General features: G+C 47.8%; 1 protein-coding gene across 2 annotated transcripts in view; it reads right to left on the bottom strand.

The window, feature by feature from the left end:
- CCDC42 (coiled-coil domain containing 42) overlaps positions 1-7,620 on the bottom strand; it is a 13,592-nt gene extending 5,972 nt beyond the window's left edge. The window contains exons 1-4 of one of the 2 annotated variants that reach the window (XM_003791101.3): positions 7,313-7,620; positions 6,852-6,957; positions 6,446-6,550; positions 4,208-4,405 (exon numbers count right to left, since the gene is read on the bottom strand). In XM_003791101.3, coding sequence (XP_003791149.1) covers positions 4,208-4,405; positions 6,446-6,550; positions 6,852-6,957; positions 7,313-7,395 — 492 coding nt within the window. In that variant the 5' untranslated portion in view covers positions 7,396-7,620. The remainder of the gene's footprint in view (positions 1-4,207; positions 4,406-6,445; positions 6,551-6,851; positions 6,958-7,312) is intronic. The other variant, XM_012805996.2, reaches the window with a different exon arrangement.
- Between the last annotated feature and the right edge of the window lie 4,838 nt (positions 7,621-12,458).

Genomic DNA, 12,458 nt, shown 5'->3' with positions numbered 1-12,458 from the left:
GGAGGGCTGGGGCCCGGGGAGGGAGGTTGCACAACTGGACCAGGGATTCTCAATCTTAATTACATGTTAGAATCACCTACGGAGGCTTGGAAAAGAGTCTGCCAGGCTCCACCCCCAGAGATTCAGGGTAATGAATAGGTCTGAGGTGGCCCCTGGCTTTTGGATTTTGGAAAAGGTCCTCAAGGCTTTCCTAGGCACAGCCCCAGGGTTGAGGATTGCTGGTAGAGGTGGAGGGCATTTTGAGATGTCTCTCAAGGCAATTATTTTCTTATTCAACAAGAATTACCAAAAACTGCTAAATGGTAGGAACACAGCAGTGGATAAGGAAACCAGGCGTTCTTATGAGGCTGACAGCTTGGGGGAGGATAATCACAACGCAGAGTGATAAGCCTGTCTGTGGTTGAGGAGTGGGGCTGGATGGAGACTGTCTGGTACTGCCTGCAAGCACCATACTCTCTGGTACTTGTTCACCATACTCTGGTACTTGTTCAACATCTGCTGAGAGAGACAGGGGCGGGAGAGGGTAGCAGTGGGGCAGCGACCTGCCAGGCTTGGTAACCTGCTCTTGCATAATCGGGAACCATGCCACTCTCAGGCCCTAACCCCCAGGCCCAGTCCGCAGAACAGAAGCCCCACAGCCAACCCTCTTGAGAAGGTGATGTAAGCACCAGTTATGTGATGTCAACTCACCTTCCCAAGGGCTTAGTAAAATGAGCCTTCCAGCTGTTCAGGGGACAGTTCCTGAGCACTTTCCCTATCTCATGACATTTTCAGTGATGGACTAGTGTCCCAGAATTGCCCTGCTGGCCTTTTCCCACATATGCCTATTCAGGGAATGGCCACCTCCAGCATTGGAGGAGGTGAGAACAGCCAGAAAGTGTTTCCTGGGAGAAAGGATGGCTGACATGAGGCTGCAGGTATGAACAGCAGATAGCTAGGCAACAGCAGGTGAGGGAAAGTGAGGCAGGACTACAGGTGGAGGGCATGCCCGGGGTAAAGATGAATGCAGGTGTGTGGCATTTCAAGATGCTCAGGGTAGTTTAGCATGAGTGGCCAGAATTCAAGATGGGAAGCAAGAGACTGACCTGAAGAAGATGACAAAAAAGTGCTGGGTAAACCTTAGGAAGGAGTGTGGACTTTATCTCCTGAAGGATTTTAAGAAATAGAAAGATAATTTCTAAAAGTTCACTCAGCAAACAATGTAACAACAGTTAAAACAAATGAACTCCAAAGGACTCAGGTGCTGACTTGAAGAGGTTCCACTGCCCGATGGTGAGACAATTTGAACATCAGTAAGAGTAAGTGCAAAGGACTGAAACATATCGAATATGTTAAAAATCCATGAGTTCAGAATGATACTAAAAACATCGCTGGTCATTTTCAGAGGATGCTGGACACTGAATTCATTATTCAGAAAATGAATAATCAAATAATTGGTAAAGGAAACAGTCAAATAGTTGGTAAATGAAGAAGGGTTGATAGTATCTGTCCCCTAACACTGAGGTAACTAGTATTCTGACTTCTATCACCAGATTAATTAATCACTAAAAGATTAATTTTTTCTGTTTTTGAACATACCAGCGGAATGACAGCATCAAGAAGCATTAGGCTTTTCGTGCTCAGCCTAATGTCTGTGATACTTAAGTAAACCAATCAAAAGTAGTGTGAGGGCCTTGTTTAGACCCTGACTGCAACAAAAATATACTAAAAGCATTTATATAATAATTTATATGGATATTTGTTATTAAGGAATTACTATCTCATTTTTACTAGTTGTGGCAATGGTATTACTGCATGTTAAAAAGAGCTCTCATCTTTTTACAAAATATTTTCATCCATATGAAAGAGGTACATATGGATGAAAATATATCATTTGCCTCAACATAACAGAGGTGAAATAGTGCAGGGCACAGGACAATGAACACATAACTGTTGGAATCAGGTGATGACTAATGGGTGTCCCATAACTCTTCTCTCTACTATTATATATGCTTGAAAATTTCTATAGTAAAAAATTTTATAAAATCAATCAAAAAAAAGCAATAAGGAGAGAACAAGTACATAGTACAATGCTACTCAGTGTACAAATCTGTACTATGTTATAAAATAATAAATACAAGCATGAAGATGAGAAATTTAAAAAGCAGAGTATTGGTGACCTCAGAGCAGAGGGGAAGACTGAGATCTGGAAAGACACACAAGGGATTTCAATTATTGATAGGGTGTGATTTCAGAAAAAAGAGTCAAGGGAAATAGAGGAAAATATCAAGAGTTGGTAAGAGTGTGTGGTGAGTACGTGGGTGCTGTTATGTGTTTCTCTATACTTTCTGGTATGCTTAATATTTAAACAAAATAGAGGAAGAAGGAAGGAGGGGGAGAGAGAGACAGATGGGAGATATCATGCTGGATGTAGACTGCCAAGCAGGCTGGCCAGGACTGACATGGAGTTAAGTTGAGATGCGGTACCTTTGGTGGGCTGGGTGAGGGGCAGGGGGTGATTCCAGAAATACTTAGGAGGCAGAAAAGGCTGGATCTGCTGATTGATGGCTGTAGGACTGAGCAAGAGGGAAGAGTCAGAGGTGAGGCCCCCAGCACGGGTGGGGCTGTGGGTGGGTGGCCGTGCCATTCGCTAGTACAGGACATACTGACAACAGGGTTGGCCTTGGGGTGGCAGAAAGCAGATGGGATAGGTGTGGATAGGATGAGGATGAGTTAGATGTAGGGGCTTGGAGCTTAGGAGACAGATATGGACCAGTTTCCTCAGTTCTAAGGTATGTATTTTTACCAGCTCTGAATCTGAGACTTATTTTACAATTTATCTGCTGTCTTAATATGGTAGTCCTCCCTCATTCCCTGCCCCCCAAACTCCCAATCATTAAATGAACAGTTTATCTTACTGCTACCTTAGAATGGAGGAAGTAACACAGATTTGGGTTTCATGGATAAATAAATAAGGTTTGTGGTTTAATATAGAAATTGTGGGGACTTTTTTTCTCTTTTGAGACAGAGTTTCACTATGTTGCCCTCAGTAGAGTGCCATGGCGTCACAGCTCACAGCAACCTCAAACTTTGGGCTTAAGTGATTCTCTTGCCTCAGCTTCCCAGGTAGCTGGGACTACAGGTGTCCACCACAATGCCTGGCTATTTTTTGTTGCAGTTGTCATTGTTGTTTAACAGGCCTGAGCCGGGTTTGAACCCTCCAGCCTTAGTGTATGTGGCTGGTGCCCTAATCACTGAGCTATGGGTACCGAGCCTGTGGGGACTTTTAAAAGCTATGAATCCTGTGTCTCCCCAAACCCTTCACAAGACACAGAGCAGACCCCTGAGGGGGGTCTTGCTCCACCCTGACGAGGGGCCCTCTCTGCCACTGGTCATATGATGGAGGATAATCACTGACAGGGCTGTATCTGTGGGAGGCCCCGGGAACTGCTCAGGAAGAAAAGTGGAGGGTTTGGGGCAAACACTCCGGGAAGTATAAGGAAGGACCTGGGAAGAGGAACCCCCAGAAGAGTCTAAGAAGGAGGGGCCCAGAATCAGGAAGGGAGGGAGGTACCACAGAGTCCAAGGCAAAGGTAGTTTCAGGGAGGAGTGTTAAGAGTGCCAAATACTGCAAGAGGCAGGAAGGGGCTGTGAAGTTCCCTGAGCTCTGTGCACAGGGACTTCAGGAAGATCAGTGGTCAGGGGCATTGTGCAGTGTTAAAAGCAAGGGCTCTGCCACTTACAAGCTGTTGACCCCTGAGCAAGTGACTTCACCTCTCTGTTCCTCTATTTCCCCTCTATAAAAGGGTAATAAGGCTGCTCTCTTGTGCCCAGCACATACTAAGGGCTCCAGTGCTGCAGCATGTTGGGTGTTTTCCTGGTTCCACTCCCCTCCTGCCCTCCGTTTACCTCCAGTAAACAGAGGGCACTGTGGAGGAGGGAAGGAGGGATAAATGGACTCCACATGTTGATGCCGCCAGAGCTTCCCACAAGTTCTCCAAACCTGGTTCCCCCTAACACACACACACACACACACAGATACACACACTCTCACACCTACCTTTAGAAGCACACAGCCCCGTCCTGCCTCATCCTCCAAGGCTGGCTACATCTCCTCAGAGCAGGATAACCATCCTGCAGAGCCCAGTCAGCTGAACTCCAGCCCACAGCCCCCTGCCTTGGGGAAGAGGACCTGCCTCTGGCCCAGGACCCCTGGTCCTTGACTCACCTCGGAGTTCTCCACCACCTTCTCCAGGTACTTGTTGAAGATGGAGTAGTTCTGTAGCTTGACAGTCAGCTTCTGGTGCTCTAGCCGCAGGGTGGTCATCTCCTGCTTGGCCTTGGCCAGCTCCCGCATGCGCTGCCTCTTGAGCTCTCGCTCCTTGTTGGCTTTCTTCAGGGCTCGGATCCGTTTCTGGTCATTCTCCTGGGGGCAGGGGAAGGGGCACTGGTCAGGCAGCTGTGCCCTGCCCTCCTGGTGCCAGGCCTATCTGCTGAACTCAGACCACTCTAAGGATGACAGAGATTACTGTGCCATCCATGTGGGAGAAGAGGAGTGAAAGAAAAGGATCTCCAGGATTTGAAGGTGGTTGAGGGGCTTTCTGTGGACTGAAGGGGGTGTGGGTGATTGTGAAGACAGAGGCTTAATCTAAAGCAGTGGTTCTCAACCTTCCTAATGATGCAACCCTTTAATACAGTTCCTGTGGGTCGCTACCCAAGGGTTGAGAACCACTGATCTAAAGTCAAGAGGGAACTTTGGGGGTACTGATAGGAAATGATTCTAGTTCTGTAGGATTTGGGGTCTGGGCTTTAGAGAGCAGATTAAGGAGAACCCAGGAGAAAAAGAAAAGGTTAGGGGAGACCCATGTTGCATCAAGTCAGTGTTTGGAGAGAACTCAACCCCAGGGAAGGCTGAGAAAGTCCAGAAGTGGGAGCAGAAACCATTCTGACAAAGCGTCTGTTGTTTCTATTCTTAGCAGAGGCCATTTGTCATGGGGCAGGTCCTTGACCAGAGTTGGGAGGCCCAAATTTTCTCCCAATTTGGAAATTGGTGCCTCAATTCCTCCAACTATAGAAATATGAGGTAGTAGCCCCCCTCTTTCTTTCCAAAGCTGGGGCAACAGTGCTCGATCTCTAGGGAGATGAGATAGGAGATGTTCCTGGTGCAAAGGGATGGGCAGGATAAAGCCATTCAGGAGACCGTGTTCCTAGGAGCTCAGACTGGGATCCGGCTCAGGCTGGAGGAGATGGTGTAGGCAATTTGATGCCCAGAAAGACAGAACAAGGCTCAGCTACTATAGGTCCAAATCCACCTTCTTCCTTCTGCAAAGCTCTCATGCAAGATTAGGGGCAAGCTCACCCTCGCACTGCACGCTGCACAGTGTGGCTCCTTTCTCCCTGCAGGGGTTCCCGTGATCCCATATAGATGGCCATGTGCGGTGGTCGCAGTTGGAGGACATAGAAGATTCCTGCACCATAAGCCCAGGAGAGGACTTAGGAGCCCTACACCTGTGGCTTTCAAATTCTACTTTTGCACCAGAACCACCTGGGGAGCTTTAAAAAATCTACATGTATGGGGCCAACCCCAGACCTGCTGAAAGGAAGGAGGGGAGAAGTTCCTGCTGTCTATATTTGTAACAAGCTATATTTATAACAAACTCTCTGGGATTGTGAAACTGCTGCCCCCTCTGATAATGTGAAGACCCCCTTTCCCCCAAATCACCTGCCACCCCAGCCATTCCACAGCCATTTCTCTGGCTGGTATGGACTGGACCCTTGGAAAATGTGCCCAGTCCATTGACTTCCCTTCCCATATGGCTTAAACACAGAATGGGATAGAAGATGCTTAAGAGCCAGACTCTTCTGTAGCAGAGGACAATAATTGCACCTTTTCCATTGGAGCTAGGCCAGGTCGTTCATGGTTCCATAAGTTCTGGCTGGAGAGGGACTGGATAAATCCAAATTTTAAGATGATTAAACTGTTCCTCTAAGGACCTACTGAGATGGTTGTCTTGCAATGGACTCTGGTGCCTGATCTTTCAACTGTCCCCTGCCTGGACCTTCAGTATAAGGACAGAGGGATAGGGTGGGTCTACATCATTCATTGTTGTGTCCCTATGTGGTTAGCCCTGACAACGGCACATCTATCCATCCATACATCCATCTACGCACCCACCCATCTGCTGGACAAACTGTATGTCCTGGGTACTGTCAAGGAAATAGGAAACTGCCATCAAGAAGGGGAGAGATTGGCAGGTAAACTGGAAATTACGAACAAGGCAGTAGGTGGGGGGCATAATGGATCCATGAGGAAGCACCAGGCATTGTTGGAGCACTGAGGACACTTTTAACCCAGGGTAAAGAGTCAGCAAAAGCAATGAGGACAAGGAGGAGGGGGAGGAACAATTTGCCCAACTGTAGAGCGTGGATCCCCTGGCCTGCTGCAGCAGTCCCCACCCCTTCAAACCTGGATAAACTGTTCAAACTTCTGGATGTGGGCTTTCAGTTGGGCTTCCTTGACACCCAGTTCCTCCCAGCGCAGGTTCAGGGTTTCCATTCTGCGCTGAAATGTCTGTAGGGTGGTGGTGGGGAAGCAGAGTAGTCAGGAGGGCCCCTGACAGGAGGACCAAGAAAGATCCCAGCAGGCTCTATCCAGGCCTAGGAGGGTTATAGGAGGCCTCCCACTTTCCACCCATCCTAGCTCAGAACAGAGCACCTAACACTCCTATTTTTGTTTTGTTCTGCCCAAAGAAAAAAGACCAGATCACCATGCAGGACTCCTGCCTCCACTCACAAATGGAGGACTGTCTTTAGCTCTCCCTGAGCCCTGGTCCAGCCACTCCTTTCCTGCATGCCATCCCCGAGTCCCTCACCTCTTTCTTCTGCTCCATAGCATGATGCATGATCTTGGCCTCTTTTTTCTTCTCCAGTAACCGGATGGATGGACATTCCGACTGCTCCTCAACATTGGGGAGCTTCCTGCTCAAGACATGGACAAGAGAGGACTTCCGGTTCTGAAACCTGGGGCAGCCTGGGGCTGGGAGTAACCCATGGAGATAGAGACCCGTGGGGAAGAAAAGGGGTTGTCTCTCTGACCTCAGTGGAAGGAATGTGTGCTGAGAAGGAGGGAGGACCACCATGGCATTGGGGGAGCAAGCTGGGGCAGGGTGACAAGTCATGGGACCAGGGTAATGGGGTGGCCCAGTGACAGGGGCAGGATTGTTTGGAGTGCTGGCTCACAGGACAGGAGGGCCAGGTGGGACGGTGGGACGGTGGGGTGTGGGGGGTCCCAGGCACAGGGAGGGCGGGGCAGGCCAGGCCCTGGGACACTCACTGCAGCAGTTGTAGCAGCCGCTCTCCATACTGTAGCCGGAAGTACTCGGCCAAGTCTTCCTCCTCCATGATGCCCAGACTCATGGTGGCGGTGACCTACCTGCCCAGGCAGCTGACTCTTCACAGTGAAATACCGAGTGGCAAAGCCACAGGTGGCTCAAGGGCGGGAGACTCTTGCTTCACCGCGCCTTTTGCGTTCAGGGTCCCACAGAGGGTGGGTGTTTGAGAGACTGAGCAGAAGATGGCTAGAGGCTGGGGATCCCCAGCTCAGAGTCGGGGCAGTGATGGGAGATATGGTTACCTAGCAACAGGTTGTCAGCTCCTGTGGACTACCCGTGGAACCCAGGCTTTGCTCTCTGACCCCTGTCCCCGGTGACCCTACTCTTGCGGGCCCCGCCCCTTCCCCAGCTCTGGGCTCAGCAACTCTGGGAAGAGGGCAGGCCTGATTAGAGGCTGGTTGCCAAGGAGGCCAAGGCCTGGGGGCAGCGTCTAGGTGTCCCTGGCTGAGACTGGGCTATTGGCAGAGGAGAGGTATCTTGCAGGCTCCTGGAGTCTCCCTCCCAACTGGGGTGCGGCTCGGACGGATGGCCAAGGAGAAAAGGAGCGTAGCATTGGCTTGGCAAGGGCGGGCGCGGAAAGGTGGTGGAGGCCTGACGTGGGGGCCTCGTGGGAAGGAAGGCACAGGGGCAGGGCCACTCATGGCACACGACTCGGGGTCCCCGCGAGCGCCTGAGGTTCGCAGAAAATTAGAATAGGAAGAAATGCCAAACACAGCAACAGAAATGTCCCTTATTTAAAACGTTCGCTTTGTGATGGCGGCAGGCACAGGCTGAAAGCCACTTGGCCTCGGGGCCGACCTGCGCATTTGAGACGTGGGTGGGAGGCAGACGCTCCGGGGTCCCCTGCGCTCCGGGCAAGGCCCTGGCGGCGCCCTGGAGCTCACAGGCTCCCTCTGCTCTCTCTTCCTCCCTTGGCGCCGGGGGCGGAAGCCGGCGCGAGCTGGGGTGGGTGCGGGTGGGTGGGGGTCCCCGACCCGGGCCGTGCCCTGAGAACAGGGAGCCCACCCCGCTGCATTGCTGGTCGTTGGGCGCCCCCTGCTGGCTGCCCCTCAGCCTGGGACCCGGAGCCGCGGTGGGGAGCGCTGCCCACTCGCGTCCACCTCCCGGCTTCCCCTGAGCCTCTCTTCTCCTGCCAGCAGCGCACGTCTGTCATTTCCAGTCAGCAGAGAGGACTCAGCAGAAGCAAAGGGACAGCTCCCGCCCCACCCAGGACACCACCCCAACACCCAACCCCCTAAACCAGAGATGACTGCCCACTGGAGAAACAGTCCCAGTAGGGCGACAATAAGAACACCAATAACGACTCTAAGCTCCTCCAAGGTTGTTTTTCTCTCCTTGCATATCCTGAGCGCCTGGCACAGTCAACGTCGGGTTTCCCTCCCATTTCCTCGACGTTGGAGAGCTGTGTGACGCCAGCCCCTGAGGAGGAGGCCATCCGTGTCTGGAATCATCTGTGCAATCAGGTGGTCCAGGGCCAGGTTGGTCCCTACAGGTAGCTGTTAAGACATTCTCCTCTCTTACGGGTAAAGCCCTTCTTTTCTGGAAGCTCTTTCTGCAGCCTAACGTGAGAAACGTGAGAAACGTGATCCCTGGTCCACCACCATCCTCTTGGGTCCTACTGCTCACCTAGTGGCTGTGAAACAAGATGCAGGGCTGACTCGGTCTGCGGCTCTCCCCAATCTGGGTGAGCCCTGATTTCTTTAAAAACCGCTCCCAGCACCTACTCCACCCACTCCTTGCCCTTTTCTATCTTGATATTTGCCTTTGAGGCAAAATCTCCTAATGCATTTAGGTCGTTAAAAACCAGTAGGCATAGTTCACAGTTCTGTCCTGGCCTATCCTCCCTCTGAGACAGATATCTGCTTAAAAGGGGGGAAGAATATTAGGAGAAAAAAAATTATAATTAATATCTCAAAAATATTATCCTGGCATATGGACCAGCATAGGGCTAGGTATGCAAGAGAGACAAATTTGTTGACTATCATGAGAGTATTGGATGTGAGGAAATCAGTTTTTGTCTATATCATCTTCCATCTCCTATGTCTTATATTCCATATCAGTGTAATTATGCAGATAAATTTATGTTAAATATGTATCAAAATGGATGTTACTGAAAACTCTTTGTATTGGTCAAACATTTTGATGTTAGTTGCTGTAACAAAGAGCTGCAAGTCTCAAGGACTTAACAAGGTCCAGTGTGGATTTTCCTAGAGGGTCAGCTGTCCTGGGAGATTCACTTTCAAGCAGTGATCAGGGATCTAAGACCCTTTTATCTTGAAGCTCCAGTCCACCATATTTGCTGTAAGTTTGACTGTGGAAGGGGAAAAGAAAGAAAACATAAACAAAACAAAACAAACAATACTTCCACTCTTAATAAAGTCATCATCCCTTCCACTCTTTGACTTCTGTTGGGACCTGGTCATGTGGCTACTTACATTGCAGAGGGCTGGAAATATGGTTTAGCTGGGCTCCCAGGGAGAAGAAACTATTTTGAGGATCAGATCAGTTTCTGCAGTACTCCTTTTGAGATGTAAAAGAATGTTTGAAAGTAAGCTGAAATCAAAACTTCATAAAGAAATGAATTGTAGACAAAGAAAAAAAATCCAGGCCAATCACTATCTTAATAGAAACATCAAATTTAATTTAGGGCAATGTTAAGAGGATATTTATCAGGACCACAAGTACAAAAGGGCTAAATATTGGGACATCTATGAAAGAAATTAATCATGACAGAAGATTCAGCATCATTGCGACAGATTCCAACAAGGCATTCAAAAAGTCAACATCCATCCTGACTTTTTAAAAACTGAACTGTTAGTATACAAAGGCACTTCATCGTATGAGAAAAATATCTGAACCTGACAGATAACATTAACATTTAACCTAAAGATATCCATGTTAAAGTTAGCTTTCTCCTGTCACTACAGTTATTTAACATTTAGATGCTCCAGCTATTACAAAAAGACAAGGAAATTAAGTTTTTCCTTTTTTACATAATGGCAGATGCTGCGATGATGTACTGTGAAAATCCAAGAGAATGATTAATTAATGAAAACCGACGAGAATGTAGTGTAATACTGTGCAATTTGTAAGAGGAATGAAGCTGATTTATGTGCATGGACATGAGGAAATATCTATGGTAAATTATCAAGTGACAAAAGCAAGATGCAGAGCTAGTTAGTGTGATCTTGTTAGTCTAGTTAGTACAGTTAAGTGTAGAAAAAGCTCTAGGATCTTACTGTACCTATGAGGGCGGGAATGGTGTGGAGTGAGGGAGGTTGTTTTCACTTTTTACTCTATATTCCTACATATTTTTTAACATGACCATATATTACTTTTGTATTAAATAATTTTTATTTAAAGATATTAATTTGTATTGGCAGAAACAAACAGAAATTCTTAGAAATAAATTTAACAAGAAATATGCAGTACTTTCAAAAAAAAACTTAGGGCCAGCCATAGTGGCTCACGCCTATAATCCCATCACTCTAGGAGGCAGAGGCGGGTGGATTGATTGAACTCCCAAGTTCAAGACGAGCCTGAGCAGAAGCAAGACCCTGTCTCTAAAAAAGAAAATAGCTGGGCATTGTGCCAGGCACCTGTAGTCCCAGCTACTTGGGAAGTGGAGGCAAGAGAATTGCTTAAGCCCAAGAGTTTGAGGTTGCTGTGAGCTATGACACCATGGTACTCTACTAAGGACAACAAAATGAGACTCTGTCTCAAAAAAAAAAACTTAAAAATTTTAACTGAGGGATATAAAAAAGGAATAGAGACTTACAAAATTTCTGAATGATGACTCATATATTATGAAGATATAAATTCTATCCATTAAATTCACATTTAGGAATTTAATGTGATTGCGTCAAAATCCCAGAGAGATTCCACAGAGCTTCCCCTCCCCAGGAACTGACAAAGTCATGCCATAGTTCGTTTGGAGAAATTAGAGTACTTAAGGAATTATCCAATAAGAAGAATGAGAGGAAATGTCTGGGCCTCAACGCTAAAATGTGTTCTGAACATGAAAATGTTAAAACAACACATTGTCAGTGTCATTCCAGGCATATACAACACAAATATTCTATGGGTTTGGGCAGGTAACTTGGTCTAGAACAGGTCTGAGTCTGTAAATTGCCAAAAATATATACAATTTTGAAAAACACCTCTGGCCAAAAACAAAACACACATCTAGAGGCCTGATTGGGTTCACAGCACACCAGTTTGTAACCCTTGATACCATGAAACAGAATAGAAAACCCAGAAGCAGACCCAAGTTTATATAGGAAAGCATTGGCCAGGAGAGAAATTGTAGATTATTTGACGAATGGGGCCTTTAGGGTCGTGAGAGTGGTGCCCTTATGACAGGGTTGTGCTCTTACAAGAAGACACAGGAGAAGAGAGCTTGTTTCTTTCTGCTCTCTGCCATGTGAGATTACAATGAAAAGACAGCCACCTGCAAACTATGAAGCAGGCCCTCACCAGACCACGGATCTGCCAGCCCCTTGATCTTGGGCTTCTCAGCCTCCAGGACTGGGAGAAATAAACCCAGTCTGTGGTGATTTGTTATCGCAGCCCAGATTGACTAAGACACTCACCAGCACCATAGACACATTCTCCTAGATTATTGCTAGTCTGATGGGTGAAGTTATACATCTCCATATAGCCATGTCTACTGTGTATCTCCTATTCATGTTTGATGCATATTTTTAAAAAGTGAGTTGTTTGGCAATTGATTTGTGTGCTCTGGTTAGTCATCCTACATTTTTGTTAACTCACTTCTAGTCATTGTGACACTTTGAGTGGGTTGGTTGGTTGGACCATCATTGGATACAGCAAGGAACAGGGAAGGCAACCAAGGTAGCAACCAAGGGCAAGCTGACTGATGGCTACTGAGCCAAGCTGAGTCAGCAAATCACTAGAAAGATGAGCTTTGCCTTTTGTTAGTCCTAGGATTCTCTAAAAGCAGACATGGCATTAAGCAGAAGAGGTGGGGAAACCTCTGCTCTGTTTACCCTGTAACCATGTCACTGGGAGATAGAGACAGTGGGACCTGTAGTCCCCAGGAAGGGGTAGAGCTCTCAGGCTCAGCAC

The sequence above is a fragment of the Otolemur garnettii genome, unplaced genomic scaffold (genome assembly GCF_000181295.1).
Source record: "Otolemur garnettii isolate 467f Iridium unplaced genomic scaffold, OtoGar3 scaffold00046, whole genome shotgun sequence".
NCBI classification, from domain to species: Eukaryota; Metazoa; Chordata; class Mammalia; order Primates; family Galagidae; genus Otolemur; species Otolemur garnettii.
The sequence above is the reverse complement of the archived record's forward strand: the minus strand, read 5'-3'. Positions and strand labels throughout refer to the sequence as shown.